Source organism: Saccopteryx leptura, chromosome 7 (assembly GCF_036850995.1).
Source record: "Saccopteryx leptura isolate mSacLep1 chromosome 7, mSacLep1_pri_phased_curated, whole genome shotgun sequence".
NCBI classification, from domain to species: Eukaryota; Metazoa; Chordata; class Mammalia; order Chiroptera; family Emballonuridae; genus Saccopteryx; species Saccopteryx leptura.
In genome coordinates this window covers 14,718,189-14,743,386 of record NC_089509.1, presented here as the reverse complement: position 1 = coordinate 14,743,386, position 25,198 = coordinate 14,718,189, and the positions used below count along the sequence as shown (strand labels likewise).

Genomic DNA, 25,198 nt, shown 5'->3' with positions numbered 1-25,198 from the left:
ATTCATTAACTCAGCCTTTCTGAGTTTTTTTCCATCTGTAAAATGGAGATAGTCTTAGTACAGGATTGTTTAGAGCTTACTGAGATAATGTATATAAAAGCAGTCATTATTGTGCTTTAAACATAACGAATACCCAGTATAGATTGGCCGTTTTTATTATTTAGGGACAAAGCATCATTCTGGGAAGACCAGGCAGACTATTGTAATACTAGGTAAGGAATATTAGTGACATTTACTACATTGATCGCAATGGGGATAAACAGAAATGGAAATTGTGTGTGTGCACACAAACATTTACCTTTCGTCATGGGAAACTTCATATATAAAAGTAGTGGAAGAAATATAATGAACGCCCAGGGACCTATCTCAGAGCTTCAGAAGTTAAAAACCTGAGACCAAACTTGTTTTATTTGATTGTCCCTCGCCTCCCAGATTATTTTAAAATAAATCTCAGATGGTATTTCACATACAAATACTTATCTTTTGAAGGTAAGGACTTTAAAAAATATAGATATATAGTAAATATATTATTTTTAAATACAATATGCATTTTCTTAATATCTAAAATCTAAACAGGGCTCAAATTTCCCTCATTATTAATCTGTTTGAAGTAAGATTCAAATAATGTCTGCTCACTGAATTTGGTTATGTCTCTTCATCCTCTACAGAGAATATGTGTATCCTATGTGTATGGATGTTTCTTCTTCCTTTTATGGAAAAGATCTGGTTAATTGTTTCATTCTGGATTCTGATGATTGCATCCTTCTTGCATCTTTTAACATCAGCCTCTACTTTCTATATTTACTTTTGGGAGGGTTGTAAAATGATAGTTAAATCTAGAAGTCTGATTAGATGTGTGTAAAAATAAAATTTTTTTGACTAAGTATAAAAGTGGGTATTTAAGGGAATGATTAACAAGATATTGGTGGTAATTTGTACATAGTAATTGAGGATAATTCCCAGCTCCTGGATAGTTTCCTTGTTCCTCCTTATTTCTTGAGACTGAGAACATTTAAGGAGAAACACTAGGGTGTGGTGTAGGGAAGAGAGGATAAGATTAATTTTTACCAAGTTGTGTTTTAGGTATCTGGGAGACATCTGATACATTTTATACAAATATCTGTATTTTGGAGCCCAGAAAGAAGACATAGGTATTTGGAAGGTATCAGATACCTCTGGAAAGGATGAAATTACCCAGAGGAATGTATATTGGGGAAGAGGTGTGGGACAGACCTGATCAGTGCACCGTTACGTTTGGATAGAGGAGGAAAACCTTGCAAAAGCATATTTAGAGGACGGGGTAAACAGGAAAGTAAGTGATAAACATCATGGAATGCTTCTGTGATATCAAGTCAGCTGGAGCCTATACATTAGTTGGTGTCTTTAACTACAAGGATGTCATTTGTAACCTTAATAAGAATAATTTAAAAGAGTACTAAGGCTGGATTACAGTAGGTTGGATTGTGAATGGTAGGCCAGGAAAAATTGACAATATTCATTGAGGTTTGGCTGTGATTAGGAAAGACAGATAGATGAAGAGGCATATTGTGAATTTAAGATAGATGTTTAAATGCTATTGTGAGAGCCATTAGAAAAAGATTTAAGTAACGGGAAAGATGGAGTATAATCCAGTCTCTGAGAAAGCTAGGGGGATGGGATCTAGAGCACACATGATCTAATTGATATGTGGAAGATCTCTTAAGTTATAAAAAGTAAAAAGGTGAAAGAGAATAAAGGAGGAAGTATGGAATCAGTTTTATAGATGATGAAGGGATACCTACTCTTAGCTTCTGCTTTCTTTGGTAAATGCAGTGTTTGTCTTTGTTTTTGTTTTTTTTCTGTCTACATATTCTTCCTTCTCCCTCCTCCAAGAAAACAAAATTGACAGGGTTTCTCCTTTAAGACCCAGCTTAAGTATGATGAGCTCATCTGTCATACAGAAATTCCAGCCTTCCTATTTTTCTTCAGAAGCCAAGTTTTGCATCTTGTGCTAGGTATTCAATAGTTTATTTCTTTAAAAACTTACAATAGATTTGTATCCATTTCTTTCATTAGACTGAGCTTCTGGTGAGCAGGATGTTTATGTCTTAGCTTCTCTGCCAGTGGTTTGCAGTTGGTGCACAATAAAATAACACCGAGAACATTGAAATAATGTAAACTGGTTATGTTATGAAATGAATGATGTAGTACAGTACATTTTTTCCTTACCTAAATAGAGGAGAAGTCATAGTATAATGCTTTAAAAAGTATGTAGAAGACTAGGGTGAGATGTGGGTATTAGGAATTAATAGGTAAAAGGTTTAATGATTAAGTGACTACAGGATATTTACTTGTTCTTTCAGCATAAGGTATTGAGTATGTACCATGTGCATACAATTATATTTTTGTGTTTTTATTTTGTTATACTTATTTTAAAGTTATTGCTTAAAATTTTTAATTAGCTTGTTTAAGGAATTCTTTATACATTTGTAATACTAATCTTTCATTAGTTGTATGTGTTGTAGAATTGTATTTTATTGTAGCGATTCACAGATTTTCTCAGTGCCTTTAATGTCTCAGTAAGCTTGTTTATAGTGCCTTCTAGACCAAAACGAATATCTAACAATTCTCCTTATTAAGTAGCTAGATCTAAGCAACTAAATAGCCATTTGAAAAAATAAGACACTTATTTGAACAGGAAATATTTTTATTTAATTGTTTAATCACAATTATTATTAGGATGCATGTGCCTGTTAGGCACTTCACAACTTCTCATACCTGAATCAGATTGCACATTGCCACCACCGTTTCTTTTTCCATGGGTTTTTTGGGGGAGGTACTTAGTTTTTATTATACCAGCTACTGGCAACTCAGATTCTCAAAGAAATGTTAGTAAGAAACACAGTTTTGAACTGATTTTGAGTATCACTGTAATTTTTGGAAAATTTAAAGTATGTACTTGAGGTTGTCTTTGTGAATTTGTTGTAGTACCCTGGGGCTTAATTTTGGAAGCATGATTCTGTACAAATATATAAAAAAAATTTTTAAATTTCACCTCTTGACTTATGATTATTTTTCATCTGTACTTACGAACTATGTTTTATATATTACAGAAAAAACACTTATGAAAGAGCTGATAAATTAAAAATTAAGAAAATTGCAATAAACTGTAATTTTCATAGGATTAATTATTCATGGTTAAGTTTTTCCATTATGACAATTTTTAGAATTCCAGAAAGACTAGTACAATGATCTTTTATCTAAACTTACAATTTTAACCTTTTGACATGTTTACATTATATTTTTTAGTTGAATCATCTGAAAATATGTTGTAGAAATAATTTTATGTTGTTTCTAAATCTTATGTATCTCCAAACAGTGATTACAGTTGGATCATCACCCCTAAGAAATATGTCCTTACCTATTATCCACTAATGATCTTGTTAGTATTCCCTGGATTTTTAAGGTTTATTCATTCATTCATTCATTTATTTATTTATTTTTACAGAGACAGAAGGGGGGGGTAGATAGGGACAGATAGACAGAAACAGAGAGAGATGACAAGCATCAATTATCAGTTTTTCGTTGTGACACCTTAGTTGTTCATCGATTGCTTTCTCATACGTGCCTTGACCGTGGGCCTTCAGCAGACTGAGTAACCCCTTGCTCAAGCCAGTGACCTTGGGTCCAAGATGGTGAGCTTTGCTCAAACCAGATGAGCCTGCACTCAAGCTGGCGACCTTGGGGTCTCAAACTTGAGTCCTCCGCCTCCCACTCTGATGCTTTATCCACTGTGCCACTGCCTGGTCAGGCTAGTTTTATTTATTTTGATATAAATATTTAATTTGTGTTTAATTTTTTGTTTTAATAGTGGCCAATCCGTCATGGTATAGTTGAAGATTGGGATTTGATGGAAAGGTTTATGGAACAAGTGATCTTTAAATATTTAAGGGCAGAACCTGAAGATCATTATTTTCTTTTGGTAAGTACAAACTGTAATTTTATTGAGGAAACTTTTGAAGAAACTTATTGAAAATGTATTCATTTCATCTGTGTTCACTAGACATACATTATTACTGTTTGTTTATTTATTTTTTTATTTTTTTTTATTTTTCTGAAGTTGAAAACGGGGAGGCAGTCAGACTCCCGCATGTGCCCGACCGGGATTCACCCAGCATGCCCACCATGGGATGATGCTCTGCCCATCTGGGGCGTTGCTCAGTTGCAACCAGGGCCATTGTAGCGCCTGAGGCAGAGGCCATAGAGCCATCCTCAGCGCCCAGGCCAACTTTGCTCCAATGGAGCTTTGGCTGTGGGAGGGGAAGAGAGAGACAGAGAGGAAGGAGAGGGGGGAAGGGTGGAGAAGCAGATGGGCGCTTCTACTGTGTGCCCTGGCTGGGAATCAAACTCGGGACTCCTGCACGCCACGCTGAGGCTCTACCACTGAGCCAACTGGCCAGGGCCCTGTTTATTAAATAGTAATATCTAAGAAAGCTATATTATCTTTTAAGACCATCCAGTTCTGGGTTCCAGTAGAGTAGTAATATGTTGAAGCACTAGATTTTAAGCATATAGAAATTCTTTTATTATTATTATTATTTTAAATTTTTTTAGGTGAGAAGAAGGAGGGGAGATAGTGAGACAGACTCTTGCATGCTCTCTCATTGGGATCCACCTGGCAACACCATGTGGGGTTGATGTTCAAGGAACGAGCTATTTTTTAGTGCCTGATGCTGATGCGCTCAGACCAGCCGAGCTTTCCTCAGCGCCTGGGCTCATAAACTCTAAAACCAGTTGAGCCACTGGCTGCGGGAAGGAAAGAGGGGAGAGGAAGAGGTAGAGAAGTAGATAGTGGCTTCTCTTGTGTGCCCTTGGGAATTGAACCAGGGACGTCCATACACCAGGCTGACACTAAGCCACCTGCCAGGGTCTAGAAATTTGTGATAATTAATATGTAATCTGTATGATAGTACGTTCAGAAAAAAAGGTTGGAAATATGGCATTTCTCTTTTTCTAGTCTGATTATCTTTTCATCTGTAATTCTTGGTAACAAAAATACAATATAAACTGTTTTCTTCTTTTTACCACAGTTGTGCATGTTTATAGCTTAAAATATCAAATGGTAAAGATTTAAAACAAAACAATAGCACTTTTTTTCCTCACCTCTTCCAACACTTGATTCTTGTCCCGCAGAGGCAAACATTTAAAAATTTTTAGTTATTTTCTAAACAGTATTTATAAATTTAAAGTGTTTTATTTCTTTTTAAATATTAGACACTCTCCACAACCTGGTAGGAAAGATGATAATTTTGTTCTTTTCCTTTTATTCCCTCACGCTTAACACGAGATCCATCTTTACCTCCTTCCTTCAGTATAGTTATATCATAGTTTTTTGTTAAATCAATATTTTATATTTTGTTATGGCGATTTGTGAATACAGGCCTACTTTGGGAATAGTGTGGGTTCAGTTCCAGACCACTGCAATAAAGCAAGCTGTAATCTTTTTGCTGGTTGAAGTTGTAGCCTTAATTTATTTTTTTTAAAAAGCATTATCTGTGAAGTGCAATAAAGTTCAGTGCAATAAAACAAGGTATGCCTGTATTATTTATAGCTGGACCATAAACATAAAGTTGAAAAAATTTGCTATGAGTGCTGATATACATACAACCTAGGCTCAACAATTTTATTACAGTTGCTTTATGACATCTGTCAGGTTATCCATTCATTATCCCATCTTATTTTTTAATTCAAAATTAGTTGCAGGTGGAGTCATTTCACTCTTAAATAGTTTAGCATGCACAGTATCAACTAGAATTCATTATTTATTTGGAGTTCCTTTTCATATAAATATACGTGCTATAAAATAAACCTGCCATTCTATGGGTTTTGATAGGTATTGGTATACTTTCTCTAATGGACCAGATAGCAAATACATTTTTCTTACTAGGCCATATGATCTCTGTTACAGTTACTCAGCTCTGCTGTCATAAGCTGGGGAAATAGCCACAGACAGTACTTAAATGAATGGGTATGGCTGGGTTCCAATAAAATTGTATTTATAAAAACAAGTGGTGCATTGGATTTGGCCTACAGGATGCATGTTTAGTTAGCCAGTCCCCTGATTTTGATAGATGCATACATCTGTGTAACCTAACCTAAACTTTTATTGAGATTTAGAACATGACTGTCTGTCCTTTTCTAGTTAATTCCTTTTTTCATGCCCTAGAGGCAACTGTTCCGATATTTTTCAGCATAGGTTTTTGTGTACATTGGAGTTTCTTAAACAGAATCATGTAAGATCTGCTCTTTTATAAGACTTCAAGACTTTACTCAGAATAATCTTGAGATTCATCCTTGTTGTTGAGGATACTGATAACGTGTTGCTTTTTGTGGTTGGGTTGTATTCCATTATATGAAGATGCCTTTCTATGTATAGTATTTTCCCTTGATGATAACCTGGGCTGTTGACAGTATTTTTTTTTTAATCAATGAAAGAGAGACACTTATATTTTCATTGGTTGATTCTTGTATATGCCCTTACTGGGTTCAAACCTGCAACCTTCATGTGTTGGGACAGTGCTAACCAACTGAACTACCCAGCCAGGGCCTGATTCCAGTATTTTACTATTAGGAATATTTTGACTATTTGGAATATTCTGTGCAGATAATTTTGTGGATATGTTTTAATTTCCCTCATATAAATACCTAGGAATTTCTGTATCATGGGTTAGGTGCGTAACAGGTTTTGTAGGAAACTTTTAGAACTTTTTCTAAGAGGTACCTTTTTGCACACCCACCAACAATGTGTTAAGTGATTTGGTTGCTCTACATTCCGTCCAACATTTGGTGTGTCAGTCTTTTCAATTAAAAAAAATTTTTTTTTTTTTTTGTATTTTTCTGAAGTGAGAAGTGGGGAGGCAGAGACAGACTCCTGCATGCGCCCGACTGTGATTCACCCAGCATGCCCACCAGGGTGCGATGCTCTGCCCATCTGGGGTGTTGCTCCGTCACAACAGGAGCCATTCTAGTGCCTGAGGCAGAGGCAATGGAGCCATCCTCAGCGCCCAGGCTCCAATGGAGCCCTGGCTGCAGGAGGGGAAGAGAGAGAGAGAGAGGAAAGAGGGGGGGAAGGGTGGAGAAGCAGATGGGTGCTTCTCTTTTGTGCCCTGGCCAGGAATCGAAACTGGAACTTCCACGCACCAGGCTGATGTTCTTCCACTGAGCCAGCCAGCCAGGGCCCGGTCTTTTTAATTTTAACCATTTTAGGGGGTAAGATTTCTCATATTGGTTTAGTTTGCATTTGCCTGATAACTAATGACATTGAGCACTTTATGTGCTAGCGATTTGTATATTTTCCTTGTGAAGTCTCTAATTACATTTTTTGTATAACTTCTGTTTGTCTTAGAGTTTATTGTTTAACTGCTTTGGTTTTTTTAAGTTTGCTTAATTTTGTGTATATTATTAAAATCTTCATACTGTTGAATGTAGTTCCAAAACTTTTAAATAAGTTCAAATATGAGACAGTTTAGATCATAAACAGGTTTCGTATATGGAAAGGTCTACTTGTGGTTAGTTTTTCTTTTTTAACTTTATAGTGTCTTAAAATTGAAAAAAGATTTAATTTTTAATAAATTTAGGCTTTATCATTATTTATCTTTGTAATTATCTTTGTATTTGTAACTTTTGCTCTTTAAATTTAAGGAATCCATGACTTACCTCAGTCAAAAAGATAATTCTGTATTAACTTTAAAAGTTTTACCTTTCAAGTTTAGATGTTTGAGATAAAGGCTGGGATTTGTTATATCAAGCCCATAAGAATCAGAAGTCTTAACCAATTTCCAACTTTAATAATTTAAACAAATTAAATAATCATGTGGCATAGGCAAAACAGGAAGTCCTGGATTGCCAAAGTTGTTTCTATGGCCTTTCTGCCTTAGATTTAACCCACAGGTTTCAGGTAATTCATGCAGCTGAGTAAGTTAAATTGAAGAGAACTGTGGAAACATCCCCATTTAATAGTCGCTTAACATTTTCCAGGAAACTATTCCAAGCATTTGTAGAATCTTGGCTTACTTACTTTTAATTTTAGACCAGGTACATCCTGCTATAAACATTGTATAGATCAGTGGGAGTCAACCTGGTCCCTACCGCCCACTAGTGGGCGTTCCAGCTTTCATGGTGGGCGGTAGCGGAGCAACCAAAGTATAAATAAAAAGATAGATTTAACTATAGTAAGTTGTTTTATAAAGATTTATTCTGCCAAACTTAGCGAAAATTCGACATAAAGTACTTGGTAAGTAATTTTTACTATGTGTTGTAACTTGCTGTAACTCTGCTTTATAAATTTTATAAAGTAAAATTACTTCTCTACTTTATAAATCACTGTTACTGTGGAACCAGTGGGTGGTTAGAAAATTTTACTACTTAGACACAAAAGTGGGTGGTAGGTATAAAAAGGTTGACTACCGCTGGTTTAGATGAACATTCTACTAGCTATGTTTGCCTGGAGGTTTGTCACTACAATGTTTACAAGACAATTTAACTTAGCTCTCCTCCGTCCCTTTCTCCTTCCCTTTTTCTTTTTTTCTTTTTTTTTTAATTTTATTTATTCATTTTAGAAAGGAGAGAGGGAGGGTGAGAGAGAGAGAGGAGAGAGAGAATGGGGGGGAGGAGCAGGAAGCATCAACTCCCATATGTGCTTTGACCAGGCAAGCCCAGGGTTTCGAACCGGCGACCTCAGCATTTCCAGGTCGACACTTTATCCACTGCGCCACCATAGGTCAGGCTTTTTTCTTTTTTTTTTTTTAATTTTTTTTTCTCCTTCCCTTTCTCAATGTTTAAGTCTTATAAGTGATATGACATTGGAATCCAGTTTTTTTTTTTTTTATGTGAATAACCACATTATTTTCTTATATGTATAGATCTGTTTGAATTCTCTGTAGTTTTTCTCTGGTCTGTGTGTCTGTCTTTACCTCTTAAATTTAATGACTTAATGACTTAAATACAGTGTTTGAAATAAATTATTTTCTCATTTAAAATTGTCTATAAACTTACCAAAATAATCGGATATTGTCTATTTATAATGTTATTCAATTGAATAGACGGAACCTCCTCTGAATACTCCAGAAAACAGGGAATATACTGCTGAAATAATGTTTGAGTCTTTCAATGTTCCCGGCTTGTACATTGCTGTGCAGGTAAGCAAGTTCCTAAGTTAAGCTTGACTCTTAAATTTTAATCTAGTTAAATTCACTCTTAAAAAATATATGTAAATATATTATAACCTGAAAGCATATCATAGTTCTCTCCTGTATCAATAATTTAGAAATCATGGTACAGGGAATTGTAATTTAGTCAATAAAAGTGAAGTGTTAACATAAGTTAATGGTTTTTGTTTAATTTATTTTAAAAGCCAGATAAAGGAGAACTAATATTTATTTAGTGTTTACTCCACATCAAGAACATACATACACACACATATATTTATATATTCACTTACCCTTGTAACATTTTTTTAAAAATTTGTTTTAATGGATTTATTGCTACGCATATTTGATTACTTTCTTTGTGCCTCTCCGTATCCCATAGATCATAAATTTCTGTAATATTTTATTGCACTTACTTTGTGTATGGTACAGCTTCTGTCCCACCCCTCAGGATCAGAACTCCTGTCTTGTTTTTTAACTCCATACTGAGAGTGATGCCTCCATATTACAAGTGATTGAGTTTATAAACTTTTGTATAGTTCTGTTAGCCCACAATGATAGTGGTGTGGTCCTGTATTAAAATTGGAGGTTGGCGTGGATATCTTTCTAGGTCCCTTTCAGCTATTATAGTGCAAGTAGATAAAATAAAGCCAGTTTAGCTCTTTTTATTATTAGTCATTATGTCTTGTTTGAGGCTTGTATTGTATGAAATTTAGATTTTTATAAAATGAACTAGCTCTGCTAATTTCTTAATTTGCAAACTCCTTTTTTAAAGTAATACACTTTATTGCCATGGCAAATATTTCAAAGAAAAATGTTATCAACTTTATTTCCTGATTAAATCATAGTATTTGGCAGTGCATAAGGGCTTTTTCTGTGGATAAAGTGTGTACATATTTCTAAATGCATGTTTCACTTAGAAAATTTGGAGCTAATCTTATAAGAGTGATACTTGTTTGCAGCCATTTGTGTATTGAATAATTCCGCTGATTGGGTGGCTGGTTGTGTGCTTCTACTTTGTAATGGTTCCATATAAACATAGTTAGACTTTTCATCTTAGTATTGTACAATTTCATGTTAGTCTTCCACATTTGTCTGACTCTAGGAGAAAAATAGGCCTTAATAAAATATGGAAAATGTATAAATATGTTGCTAAAAGTGAATATAAGCCTTTAAGATTGTCTTAAGAAAATGTAGGATATGAACAATTTTCATAGTATAAATTAATTTTGTGTATTTTCTTTCTAGTCATTTCTAGTCATACTATATTTAAAACTTAAGTACTCCAGTAAAATATTTTTTCTTTTAACTCTCTATTTGTTTTTACTTTTTCCCTGTCTTATTTGTTTATTTAAGGCCGTTCTTGCCTTAGCTGCATCCTGGACCTCAAGACAAGTAGGAGAACGGACATTGACCGGTACGGTAATAGACAGTGGAGACGGTGTCACTCATGTCATTCCTGTGGTAAGGATATTTTAAAATTATTGAACAGTACATCAGATAACACATCTAGCGAAGTTAAATTATATGACTTAACATTAGTCTTTAAAAACTTGAAATATTATATTTTAAAAATTTGCTATAATTTGGCCATTTGTTCAGCTATAACTAGTTTGCTCAATTTATTGTTAAAATTTCATGAACAAATCCTAAAATGTTTCCTTTGCTATAGGTTTGTACCACTGTTGGAAATAATTAGAAATAGTTTCTAATCATAATTAGAAAATGATGAGTATTTGTAATGGAAATGATACTGCTTTCTTTAAAAAAAAAAAAAAAATTGTTTATGGATTTTAGTGCGGGAAAGGTGGGAGGGAGGGAGACAGAGACAGAATCAGAGAGAGACAGGAAGATCCATCTTTCCTTTATGTACCCTGACCAGGGATCTAACTGGCAACCTCTGTAAGTTGATTTGTCTTTGTCTATTATTTCTTTACATAAACTCTCCCTTCTTTACCTCCTTATCTTTGGAAAGTTGAATTACATGTATATTAGCCTGTTTCAAGTTGTCTCATAGTTAACTAATATTTTTTAAATTTCTTCTGACCTTTTTTCTGTACCATTTTTGGATAATTCCTATTTCTGTCTTTAAGTTCACTGTTTTTTATTCATTGTCTAATCTGCTGTAATTACATTTGATGTATTTTTAATTTCAGATATTTAATTTTATCCTTAGAAGTTCTTTTTTTATAACTTCCATTTCTTTCTTCCTCATATTTCCATTGATCTTTATCATGTGGAATGTACAGTGAGTGGTACCTTGAGATACGAATTTAATTCGTTCTGAAACCAAGCTCGTCAGTCAGTCAATTCATATATCAAACTGCCGATACTGGACCCATACGCTAATGTGCCAATTAGAGGCAGCTTCCTGAATCACGACTTGTATCTCGGAATTTCACTCAGATCTCGAACAAAAATACAGACCAAGTTGCAGCTCATATCTTAAAAAAATTTGTATGTTGGTCTGTTTGTATCTCAAGGTAACACTTTATTAGCTGTTTTGATGTTCTTGTCTACTAATTCTATATATATATATTTGACATTTTAATTTCTTTTTCTATTGATTGATTTTTCTCCTGTTCAGGGGTTGTATTTTCCTGGTTCCTTTCTTGCTTATAACTTTGGATTGGGTATATAGATTCATATTGTTATGGTCCTGGGTTTTTGGACTCCTTTGAATATTTTAAGGTTTTTCCTTGGGACATAGTTAAGTTACTAGAATTCGGTTTGATCCTTTCAGGGGCTCCTTTATAACATTATTAAGCATGTCCAGGACAACATTTTGTGTCTAGGCTTACTTTGACCCAAGTACTGAGGCAATACTCTTCTGAAGACTACTAGGTGTTCTATATTTGAGGTCTTTAAACTCTGGTTAGTGGAAACATAAACTATTCCCAGCTATGTATAAATTGGAGATTTTTGCCCACTATTTTCTAGAGGTTTTTTTTTCTCTGGCCATGATTGTTTTGTCACATGCATTTGATGATTGCTAGTCAGCTAAGATGATAGTGCTCTTTAGATATCCAGATCTCTCTCTCTGTACAGCTTCTTCCACTCTCTTTGTCTGACTTGCAAACTGGAACCACCTTGACATCCCTGAAATCTAAATTCTGTATCCTCAACCTAATGAGGCCACCAGACTCTGGGTTCTCCCTCGCATTATTGCTGCTAAAAGAACTCCATGGGCAGTAAGATGGCATATTCATAGCACTCACTTTGTTTTCCCTTTTCCTAGGGATCACTGCCCTACTCAGTCTGTTCTCTAATACAGGGAGTCCTTGGGTTATGAATGAGATAGGTTCTGTAGGTTTGTTAAGTTAAACATTTTCAAATACAGCTTTAAATAATCTTGGATGATGCAGAAAATGATGGGCTTGTTGGAGAGGCTGGGACTGGTGTTAGAGAGTCAAGGTTTGATTCGGCTGCTGGAGTCAGTGTCTTGAATGAAGTAGGCATCAAGGGAAGTTTATACAGTGCTTTTCTTTTCCTCATCATAAATGACCCTGTAGCATCCTAGGCTTTTGGTACCTGTATGGTAAACTTTGGTGAGCCTCTGTGTATCAGGATCTTGCTCCTGTAACTTTACAATTCTTGCTTCAATGAGACGAAAAGCATCAGCTCTTTTGTAGAAAAGTTTTTCAGGTCTGGAATTCTGGGTCCCCGTTTTCTTCTCTGAATGCTGTCTGCTCTAGTTCCATAAGGTCTTCATGGGTTAGTTCTTTGCCACGGTAGTCAAGTAACTCTCATTTTCACTAGTGACCAACTGCAGTATGTTAGGTACATTTGGAAATAATTTACAGGGATCAAAGTTGATCGAAAAGGATATTTATTTGAGGCTTGTTTGAGCAGGGGAGGTCGTGTCTTAAGGACAACAACCTCTCCGAGCAAAGGAAGGGTAGAGGTTACATAGGGGATTCGTTGGTGCAGGTTGCTGGCATCCTGTTAGGCTTCTCTATTGGTCTGGTCTGGTGGATGTTCTCGTGGGTGTTCTTTATTTCATGGTTCTTTTGTGGCCTTGGGGATGGAACGTTCCTTCCATCCTGTGGTTATAACTTACAGGAACTTTCATGATTTATGTCTAGTTAGATATTTTTATAACCTGACTGAAACTGGCTTGGGCTAGACCCTTAGTCGGCAAATTGTTGCTCGTGAGCCACGTGCGGCTCTTTGGCCCCTTGAGTGGCTCTTCCACAAAACACCATGTGCGGGTGTTACCTCAATAAGGGATGTACCTACCTATATAGTTTACAGTTAAAAAATTTGGCTCTCAAAATAAATTTCAATCATTGTACTGTTGATATTTGGCTCTGTTGATTAATGAGTTTGCCAACTACTGGGCTAGAACAGTGGTTCTCAAAGTGTGCGCCCTAGAAGATTTCCAGGTGCGCCTTATCGTATTTCAGAGAAATATGTGCCTGTTGGGGACCAAAAAACCAATAGGGTTTTTGGAGTTTAGATTTTTAGGGGACAGAGGTGTGGGGAATTGGCTGGAAGCTGACAGTCTGCCCAACCCCCCACCTCTTCTGCCTGATTAGGTTGCAAAAGGCTGTTAAACTGTGGTGCTGGATTGCTTACACTACCCTCCATGTTCCCCAGAAAGACTGGAGGCAAGTTTCTTCTATCCTTTGTTTGGTGTAAAGTTAACATGATATGTATGGTGGGGCTTTTCTGCACTCAACACAATTAAAAGTAAAAAGAGAGGAATTCTTCAATGTATTGACGAGGAAATGAGAGTTTGCCTTTCAAATATATGCCCAAACATTCAAGAAATCGCTAGGACACATCAGGCTCATGTTTCTCATAAACACAAGAATGAAAAACCTTAACACATTCGCTCTGGGACCTGCCGAATTTACTAAATCTTACTAAGAATGTATCTATATAAATAAAAAGATAACTTTTTGTCTTTTTTTAATTTTTAACCCCTTTTTTACGAATTCTAAAAAGCATAACTCAAAAAATGAAATATAAATGTTTTTTAATGTCAGAGTAAATTTAATTTGGTTGTATTTAGTTTAATTACCATAAAAGCACGCTTGGACTTTATATTTTTTCTTTAATATTTGACTTAATTATTATTATAACATATTTCTCAGAAATTTGTATATAGTGCACATACAATTATTTGTAAAAATTTAAATGCACCCTGATTTCAAAAAGTTTGAGAACTACTGGGCTAGACTATTGTGATTTTGGTTAGGGTTAGTTATTTTCAGTAATCTTAACTGAAACTGTTAGCTGCTAGCAACAACTTTTAGCTTACTCCTAACACAGTTGATTACCAATAGCCCTATGGCACTCCATTCAGAAGTCAGATATTTGTAACTTGGGACTATATCTGGAAACCTAATTTCATATAATTTGTACTGTTTTATTTTCAAGGGGAGAGAATGAATTCAATCTTTATTATTCTGTCATGGCAGATGAGGACATACCTGACTTTTTTTTAAGCGAGGGGGGGGGGGAAGGATAGGAAGACAGGAAGGGAGAGAGGTGAGAAGCATCAACTCGTAGTTGCATCACTTTAGTTGTTCATTGATTGCTTCTTATATGTGCCTTGACCATGGGGCTCCAGTGGAGCCAGTGACCCCTTGCTCAAGCCAGTGACCTTGGGCTTGAGCCAGCGACCATGGGATTATGTTGATGATCCTGTGCTCCAGCTGGCAACTTCGTTCTCAAGCTGGTGAGTCCATACTCAAGCTGGTTACTTTGTGATTTTGAACCTGGGACCTTAACGTCTCAGGTTCATGCTCTATCTATTGCGCCCCCACCAGTCAGGCTCCCTGACATTCTTTATTAATGAAATTTATTTTTGCTTTATTACTTTTTGTACTTCTGACTTACTAGTAAATTTATGAACTCATTCTACAGAACTTAATTATTTGGTATTATGATATAGAATGTCCTAGGCTTATGAAAATTGGTACCTACTTTATTGGGAAAAATGATAGTCTGTTTATGAGTTAAAGATCAAATTTCCTACAGTGCAATCTAAATTTTTTATTGAAATTATAGAAGATTTAAAAATCACTTCTTCTAAAGCCTGCTATCTAAAACATTTAATACTTCTGAAAAATCATTGTTTCTATGTTATTGACTTATTTTAGTCCTGGTTATATTATAAACTCTTTTATCAGTAGTAGAATATGTCTTAAGTTACTGACCATTCTTGTTACCTGAACAGTATTATAAATTCTGTAAATAAATTGAAAAGTACAGTTGAGAAATAAAGACTGGAAAACTTATCCTGCGATAAAGCAATACTTAAGATACAAATAGACTAATCTGAGGTATTGGTCTTTAATAGCTAATTATTTATATCACATTAATTTGAAAACATTGATAGTAAATTTGATGCTTTTTTCCATGTAGGCTGAAGGGTATGTGATTGGCAGCTGTATCAAGCACATTCCCATCGCAGGACGAGATATAACATATTTCATTCAGCAATTGCTGAGAGATCGAGAAGTAGGAATCCCTCCAGAGCAATCCTTGGAAACTGCTAAGGCAGTAAAGGTAAAGAATGATGAGAGTGTAATTCAGTTAAAATTAATCAGTGTTATAATAATATTTAATTAATGAAAAACTTAAACACAGTACTTAAAAGCTTGTTAACCAAGTTATAAATCATTGCCCTTAATTAGATACATGTTTTCTCTGTATTTTTTGTAAGGAAATTTTGGGGGATTATCAACCCTTTTCCTGTTCTCTTCATATTTCAACATTTGAAAGGACTAACGTGGAAGAACATTGATACCAATTGATTGACATATATTTTGGTGATTATTTCCTTTTGTAAAATAAATTAGTTCACTTCAGAGCTTTCACACTTAATTTCTTCACTGAATTTCTTGTTACAAAGTTTTTTGATATGTAATTGATTGCTTTGATTATAGAATAGTTGGCTCAGGTTTTATGGCAAATAAAAAAATGTGAAGGCTGTGTAAGGTATTTTAGTTTGCATGCTATGTAAGTATTATTTCATACAAATTCAAAATAGCATTGCTTTTTAAATTATCATTTGTCAACATACTTAAAAAGTTTCAGTGGGTCTATCATACATCTTTTGAATATATAAATGGAAAACTGTCCTGGCAAAAATAACTTCATTAATTTGCCTATCTTTAAATGATTATAGTGCTTTTCTCTTTAAAGGTTAGGAATAAAAATGAATTTTCTACTTTCTAGGTGGTAAAGGAATTAAATAGCTGCCAAAAGTTGCCCCAGATTGATAGTATCAGCATTAAATGTGTAAAAAATAAATAGGAACACTACTTGTTTTAACATTTTTGGGAAATCTTTGGGGTTCAAAAAAATAACAAGAACACTTACTATTCTAGAGAATACTGGTGCTCAGTCTGAGTATCTTTAAAGGATCTGTGTAATTCCTGTTTCCAAGGTTTGGAGAAGGAAGCCCTAATATAACATAAGAAAATCATCCTCTGTTTTCTAATATTCTTTCCCTTTATGTCCTTTAATTACTAATGTTTATCTTTCATGGGTATAATCCGTGTTGTGTAAAAATAAATTGCAAATAACAGTTATAACCCATAAATAACATCTTTGAATTGAATTTTAGATGATAACTTTTACTTGGAGCATATAATCAAATATGCAGTTCAGCCAAGCAGGTGATACAGTAAAAATAATTTATATTTTTAGCCCCCCCCCCTTTTTTTTTAATTTTTCTGAAGCTGGAAACGGGGAGAGACAGTCAGACAGACTCCTGCATGCGCCCGACTGGGATACACCCGGCACGCTCACCAGGGCGAGGCTCTGCCCACCAGGGGGCGATGTTCTGCCCCTCCAGGGCGTCGCTCTGTTGCTACCAGAGCCACTCTAGCGCCTGGGGCAGAGGCCAAGGAGCCATCCCCAGCATCCGGGCCATCTTTGCTCCAATGGAGCCTTGGCTGCGGGAGGGGAATAGAGAGACAGAGAGGAAGGAGGGGGAGGGGTGGAGAAGCAAATGGGCGCCTCTCCTATGTGCCCTGGTCGGGAATTGAACCCTCCCCCACACGCCAGGCCGATGCTCGACCACTGAGCCAACCGGCCAGGGCCTTTTTTTTTTTTTTTTTTGCTGACCATAATCAGTTTTGTTTCTGATGGGTATTAAGGCTTTACATTAATTTGTGTGGGTTAATTTATTAATTATTCATTTCTGTGTGTTTTATGCTTTTTCCTCTCTAGAACATAGGCTCCATTGCTGAAACAGTATAAAATCTTGGATGATATTAATGAATATTTTCATGGAGTAACATTGAAATGGTAGAACTTGGCTCATTTGTCGAATCATAGCCTGCTTATACATGAAGCCAGGAATTTTGTGTAGGATAGATGAGCTGTTCATTTGTACTACACATGCATTAATATCCTAGCATAAATTTTTTTCAGCTTTGTTTCCTAACTTTATTTCCTGAAGATTTTTTTTATTTGTTTCTAATTTACTGAAAATATGCTGTTCTTTTTTACTTTTCCTGAAACAAGAGGAAAAAGTTAGTTTCTTTGTTTTTCTAGGAGCGCTATAGTTATGTCTGCCCAGATTTAGTAAAAGAATTTAACAAGTATGATACAGATGGATCAAAGTGGATTAAACAGTATACTGGAATCAATGCTATCTCAAAGAAAGAATTTTCCATTGATGTTGGTTATGAGAGATTCTTGGGACCTGAAATCTTCTTTCATCCAGAGGTAATTTTTTTAGGTGGAATTAAAAAAAAAGTACTCAGCAGAAAATATCAATCAACTATAAGATCATTCAGGGAGAGTTAATTTCAAGAACTTGGTCATGGAAAGAGGGGCGGTTTTGAAATTTTTGAATGTTTAAATAGAATATGTAAAATGACCATTATAAAGAACCTTCAGTTGACCGCCATAAAATATTCAGTTATTAGCAAAATAGTTTTCTGTCTCTGAAACATTAGTAACATACAGGCCGTATTAAATTAATGAAAAATAAAGTGCTTTTAATAATGAAAAGTTCTTGTAGTAACATAAGAAATTTATTAATAGACTGACTAATGTTAAGTGCCTGTTCTTGTTTATTCATTCAGCAAATAGTGAATGTAATTGTCATACTCTCGGTTTTAAACATTGAATGTTCAAAACTTAATTTGTCTTACTCTTAAAAGAGAGATGAGTATCTAAACAGGTATAGTTGCTCTAATGGATGCATGTATTAGGTTAGGGAACAGGAGCAAAGAGCATCTAAGCTTGCTTGGAAGAACTGAGAAACTTTTTAGAGGAGATGAACAGTTCAGCTGAGACTTAAAGGATGAGTGGGTATTTGTTAGGTACATATGCTAGGGGAATATATTTCTGCAAAGGAGATAAGCTGGTCGAGTGTTATGATAGGGGTATGAGAGGGCTGGGATATAAGAGGGCTGGATACTAAAGTGCAGAGGAAGGGAGTGATAGGAGATGGATCCAGATAGATGTTAATGAGGGGGTAATATACTATGCTGAGGAGTTACTGGATTCTGTTAAGTTGTGTAGAAAACTTTAGTGTGGAAATGCCACAGATTTTTGTATGGTATTAGAAAGGTCTCTGATTGATTGGATAGATTGCAACAGAGATGTGAATTGTGTTGGAAACAGGTGAGTTTAATGCAGTTTTTCAGATGAAAGATAAATAATGTCAGATCAATGAGAATGAGAAAGGTGAAGAGAAAATAAATACAATCAACATGATTGCTGATTGCTTAGATGTGAGGAGTATGATTCCCAGGTCTGTAACATGAACAATTAAATGTTGTGCTATCCACTCAAATTAAGAACAGTGAAGGGGGAAGAATTAGTTAGGAGGAAACATGAGATGGCTTTATTATTCATCTTAGAAAGGTTCCAGAATGAACACTTGGATTCTAAGGGTTTTGAACTGTAGTGTCTATTCCAGAATGAGGATAGATAGAAGTCATCACCACATGTGGAACAAAGGAAGAGATTGTTCAGGGAGAGGATATGGAGTGGGAAGAAGGGAAGAATGAGGCCTAGTCAATATCAGCACTTTACAGACAGGAAGAGTGAGAGGAGCGTGCAGAGGATACTGAAGAATGCAGAAAAGGAGAAGTCAAGCCAAGGTATTGTGGTGCTAACATTAAGAGAGGTGAATATTTAAAGAAGTGAGGCTAAATAGTAGTGGCAGTTTATACAGAATGGCAATAAGGGAAACTTGAGCAGTGCTCATGGGTTTTTATCTTCCAGATTTATTGGTTATTCTAGGGGAGCCATTTCAGTAGAACGGTGTGATATAGAGGCAGTTGGTTGCATCAGTGAGACATGCAAGTTTGGGAATTGACAGAGGGGGCATACTGGATTATGCCTCTTTAAAAAATTCTCTAGGGGTGCTTCTAGTAGAGAGAGAATGAGGTTAGATATGTGTGTTCAATTCACCATGTTCCAAGAAGAGACCTGTTTTTTGTATGGTATGAACTGTGTCACTTCCCAAGTGAATTTGAAGATTCATTCTTCTGTAGTTTCAGGCATTTCTTTGTCACAGTTCTGTCATTTTTGAAGGATTCACTCTTTTTTCTTTTATTTTTTTGATTAATGTATATGCATCTGAACTTGAATAGTGAAGATAAAATGTGTGAAACAGTAAAACTATTTATTTTTGAACTGCTAAATTCATCACATATAAGAACTGTTTTTTAGAAAGGAATATGTTTGGCAGTTTACCTTTTTTTTTTTTTTTAAAGGAAATTAAAATTTTTGACAAAGCAATTTGAATTGCTATGTTTTTTGGGTGTATTCTTCATAAGTTTTTCAGAGGAGAGAAAGAATATTTTTCCCTTGTTAGCAACTTCCAGTGATATGAAGGCCTGATCAGGGAGCAGTTAGAGGCAGGACTGGCCCTTTTGTTGAAAGTGAAAGAAAGGCCTAAAAATATTGTTTTGTTTTTACAGGGACAGAGAGAGAGTCAGAGAGAGGGATAGGTACGGACAGACAGGAATGGAGAGAGATGAGAAGCATCAATCATCAGTTTTTCGTTGGACACCTTAGTTGTTCATTGGTTGCTTTTTCATATGTTCCTTGACCGTGGGCCTTCAGCAGACCGAGGAACCCCTTGCTTGAGTCAGTGACCTTGGGTCCAAGCTAGTGAGCTTTTTGCTCAAGCCAGATGAGCTCGTGCTCAAGCTGGCGACCTCGGGGTCTCAAACCTGGGTCCTCTGCATCCCAGTCCGACGCTCCATCCACTGCGCCACCACCTGGTCAGGCTCTAAAAATATTCTTAGCACCCTGGGTTGAGCCTATTTTTATCAAAGTCAACTATTTATTGTTAGTTTGTTTATTGTTAATTCTTTTTCCTTCATTTATTGACTAAATACTCATTCATTGCTTGCTTCTTCATACTATTTTACTTGTTGTCTGTCACTTGGGCTTCTGCAGGATTATAGTGCCTGAGTTTTTTCAAGAGATATACAGTAGTCAAATCAGACTTTATTTTTTTCTAAATCAGAATTTCTGTGGGTGGATTCAGGTTATGTGAATATTCTAAGGTTCTATTAGCTTTTCATTTTTGTATGTCTTCCATTAAAAACTGTGATTGAAGGTATAGCACAGAATGAATGACCCTATTCCTGCCTTTTTACTTGCTCATGGTATAGCACATAAACTGTCTTAAAGGTAGGGAAAGTATTATGGGAAGGGTAATCTCATGTGCATGTGTGTATTATTGTTTTAGGTAAATAGTGAAGAGTATGATTATTAACAAAGGTCAATGTAGAGAATTTACAACTTAGAGAATGGTTCATATTCTCTAAAATGATATGAACAAGTTGATACCATTTTTTAAAATGATTATTATAGAACATATTTTCTGTCTGGATTTTTCAATCTTGTAGGCTGTTGACAGGTTCTCAGGTTGTAGAGGTTATTTGGAGTGGTAGGTAAATAAATGTATTTTGTGCAACATACTTTTCAGATTTTTTCTTCAACAGACTGCTTAGAGAGGTAGGTTTGAGATAGAAAGTCACTTGACAGTTTAAATCATTATGGAAATGGAATGAAGTTAAAAATAATATTTTTAAAACTTAATTTTTAATTGTGATATTTAAGTCAGTAGTGATCTAATTATTATATATCCAACTTTACTTACTTTTCAGTTTGCTAATCCAGACTTTACTCAACCTATCTCAGAAGTTGTAGATGAAGTAATTCAGAATTGTCCTATTGATGTTAGACGTCCTCTCTACAAGGTCAGTACTTATAGCTAAATTGTTATTCAAAGTTGTATTTTTAAAACTTCTTAATTTTCTGTCTGTTGTTGAATATTAAAATTTAAAATATCTCTTCAAAAGGATATAGTAGGAATTTTAGTACCATTTCTTATATCTTTAAAATTTTTATTCTTTCTTTTAAAATATTTATTTATTTTTCTCTACTAATATAGAATATTGTCCTCTCTGGAGGGTCAACCATGTTCAGGGACTTCGGACGTCGCTTGCAAAGAGATTTGAAAAGAACTGTAGATGCCAGGCTGAAATTAAGTGAGGAATTGAGTGGTGGTAGATTGAAGGTTGGTTTTTTTCTGTTGTTGGTGGGAAGGTTGAGGGTGCCCTGAAAATTGTAATGGGGATGGGTCATGTGTGCAAACTTCTGCTTTTATTTGGGAAAATAAAAGGAACCTACTAGGTAGGTATGGATAGTAATTAATATTATAGATTCATATCTATATTCTTGGTCATTTGATTCCTCTAGGATATAATCTACAGTTATGGAAAATATTCTTAGTTGTAGCTATGAGAAAGATTTTTAAAATATCTCTGTTAGCTAACTGGTTTGCTCATGCACAGTATTGGTGGTGGTAGTCGATTCCTTGTTTAATCCAGGGATAATGTTCTTCATGGCTCTACAAAATTTTGACTACCCCTATAGCCAGACAGCAAAGCAGAATTGAGAAAGAAGCTGATGTTGTGTGGTCAAGCTTGCTTTCACAGACGGACTCAAGGCCCCCATCCCTCCCACCCTGCATCCTCATAATGTGAAATCAAATTGGTGGTTCAGCAAAATAACCTTTCTCTGACATGTATTGGACTTTTGGGCTTACTCTCAAGGAATCAAAATTAATTTTAAATTCTCAGATATCTGTTTTCTGTATCTATGAGACAAAATTTCACTTCCATTCTTGTTAAATGTAGAATATTGAACCAAAACATCAATTCAGAGGATATGTTGCTAGATATTCAAACCAAGAATGAGGGATCCATCTGAGGCTGCTACAGTCAGTCAGATTTTCTTAAAAATAGAATATACTGATCACGAAAATTATAGTATTGCTGTTATCTCGCCCTTTAAATCCATCAAAGTCTGCTTTATATATTTAGGTGCTCCTCTATTAGGTGCGTAGATATTTATAACAGTTATATCTTCCTGTTGGATTGCTCCCTTTATCATCATGTAGTGACCTTCTTTATCTCTTACTATAGCCTTTGTTTTAAAGTCCATTTTTTCTGATACAAGTATTGCTACTGCAGCTTTTTTTTCATTTCCATTTGCGTGAAATATTTTTTTCCATCTTTTTATCTTCAGTCTGTGTGCATCTTTTGTTTTAAGGTGTGTGTCTCTTGTAGACAGCATATGTATGGGTCCTGTTTTCTTATCCACACAGCTACCCTATGTCTTTTGATCGGATTGTTTAATTCACTTACATTTAAGGTTATTATTGATACGTAGTTGTTTATTGCCATTTTATTCTTTAAAACTGTATTCCTCTCTTGCCATATTCTTTTTCTCCTTTGATCTGCTTACAACAGGCCCCTTAGCATTTTTTACAGCATTGGTTTGGTTGTAGTGAATTCCTTGAGTTTTTTTTTGTCTGGAAAGCTTTTTATTTTTTCTTCAATTTTAAATGATAGCCTTGCTAGATAAAGTAGTCTTGGTTGTAGGCTCTTGTTCTGCATTACTTTGAATATTTCTTGCCATTCCCTTCTGGCCTCAAGTGTTTCTGTTGAGAAGTCGGAAGCCATCCTTATGGGGGCTCCTTTGTAGGTGATACTCTTTTTCTCTAGCAGCTTTTAATATTTTCTCTTTATCACTTAGCTTTGGTATTTTAATTATGATGTGTCTTGGTGTAGATTTCTTTGGGTTTCTCTTTAATGGAGTTCTCTGTGCTTCTTGAACTTGTGAGACGTTTTCCTCTCTTAATTGAGGGAAGTTGTCAGCTATGATATGTTTGAACAAAGTCTCTATCCCTTGTTCTTTCTCTTCTTCAGGCACCCCTATGATGTGGAAATTATTTCTCTTGCTTCCGTGCCTTCATTTATCTTGTCCTCTAACTCGCTGATTTGATTCTCTGCTTCATCCATCCAGCTTTTAATTTCTTCCATTGTGTTCTTCATTTCTGATATTATAGTTGTCATTTCTGACTGATTCTTTTTTGTTATTTCAATGTCCTTTTTTATATTTGCTATCTCTTTATTTAGGTGTTCGTAATGACCATCTATTGTTCTAATATCTTTGAGCATCCTAACAATCGTTATTTTAAACTCTGCATCTGGTAATTTGGTAATATGTGACTCATTCAGGTCCTTTTTTGGGGATTTCTCTTGATTCATTTGTGTTGCATTTCTCTGCCTTCTCATTTTGTCTGTGTAAAAGAAGATTTTGGCCACTGGAGTCGACTGATGTGGCCTCTGTGTTCCCTAGGTGTGGTCTGTCTGCAGGTCCACCACCCCCTCTGCTGTTGCTGCCTAGGGTGTTCGGGTATGAGCATTGCTGGTGCCTGCCCACTGGGGCTGTTGCTGTGGTTTCCGCCTCTCCTTCACGGGAGTGGCTGTGATCACATCCTCGGGTATACAAGCCTCGGTGGCCTTGGCCTTCACCCCGCCCCCGCGGGTGGCATTATGCACAGCCCTGAGGGCAGGGGTGAGCACCTTTGTTCAGCTGCGGGTCTCCACCTGTTTCCGGGCTTTCGCCCTGCCCCTGCAGGAGGAGCCCGCTCGTGGGACGGCTGCAAGCCTTGGCTCCATAGGCTGGGCGGGACTGCGTGCCCACACTCAGTAGCAGGACTCCGCCTGTTCTGGGCTTTTGGCTCCACCGCCATGGGAGGAGCCGGCTCCCAAGTCAGGCCACAAGCCTTGGTTCCGTGGGCAGCTCAAGGCTGTGCTCCTGCACCCTTACTCAAGGGCGGGTCTCCGCCCCTTCTGGGGCTCCTGCCCTTCCCCTGCAGGCTGGATTGCAGGCGGCCCACAGCTGGGCTTGACCACTTTTACACATCCCCTCCTCCCCAGCCAGGCAAGACTGAGCTCACACCTGGGCCTCAGTGGTGGCCAGCCAGCTTCTGCCCTTGCCGACAGAACCGTGCTTCTGCGTCCCACCACTGCCCGCCCTCGGGCAAGCCCTCAGCCGTGTGGGTGCAGGAGCTGCAGCACAGACCCTAAGGCTCACGACTGTAGACCCGAAAGCTCCCTCCTTCTAAGCGACTGCTCTGAGTGCTGCTGGAGAGCTTATTTGGTTGGTGTCCTGCTTCCCTTTGCTGATATTGCTGTTTCCAGGGGAAATATTCACTTCAGATTTGGGGAGTGACTCATCCCAGGGGTTATGGTAGCTGTCCCTCAAAGTGTTTCTGCCTTTGCCTCCTAGATTACACTTTCTTCCTGCTACTCCAGTCCTCTCCTCTCTCCCTGACCCCCAGAGCCCCGGGTGAGTGGTTGTGAGAGAGGTTTTCTGCGCAGTCCCTTTAAGAAGAATCCTGGGTCTGAGAAATCAGTCTTTTTCTCACAAACAGTATCCTGTCTTGTTTCCAGCTAAATTCTGTCCATATGCCTCTTCTAGGCTCTGGGGCTGCAGACTGGGGCTTTGTTCCTGGAACTCAGGACCCTCCCCTCTCTGCTAAACTCACTTCCCACCACGTGAGTCCCTCTGGGCCGTCATTCACTCCGGGGAGCTGGGCAGCCCTCTCCGCGTTTCCATTTTTCCTACCAGTCTCAGTGTGCCTTCTTCAGTGATCCTTGGTTTAAGAGTCCTCTTGGTTTAGTCCAAAGTTGGTCTTTCCAGATGATGGTTCTTAAAAT

General features: G+C 36.6%; 1 protein-coding gene across 1 annotated transcript in view; it reads left to right on the top strand.

Annotated features, from left to right (window-relative positions):
- The window catches only part of ACTR3 (actin related protein 3), a 59,793-nt gene that overhangs the window by 29,177 nt on the left and 5,418 nt on the right, over window positions 1-25,198 (top strand). Inside the window, exons 4-10 of the mRNA XM_066345214.1 lie at window positions 3,851-3,961; window positions 9,081-9,176; window positions 10,542-10,649; window positions 15,561-15,704; window positions 17,703-17,876; window positions 21,290-21,382; window positions 21,577-21,702. Of these exons, the coding sequence (XP_066201311.1) occupies window positions 3,851-3,961; window positions 9,081-9,176; window positions 10,542-10,649; window positions 15,561-15,704; window positions 17,703-17,876; window positions 21,290-21,382; window positions 21,577-21,702 (852 nt within the window). The remainder of the gene's footprint in view (window positions 1-3,850; window positions 3,962-9,080; window positions 9,177-10,541; window positions 10,650-15,560; window positions 15,705-17,702; window positions 17,877-21,289; window positions 21,383-21,576; window positions 21,703-25,198) is intronic.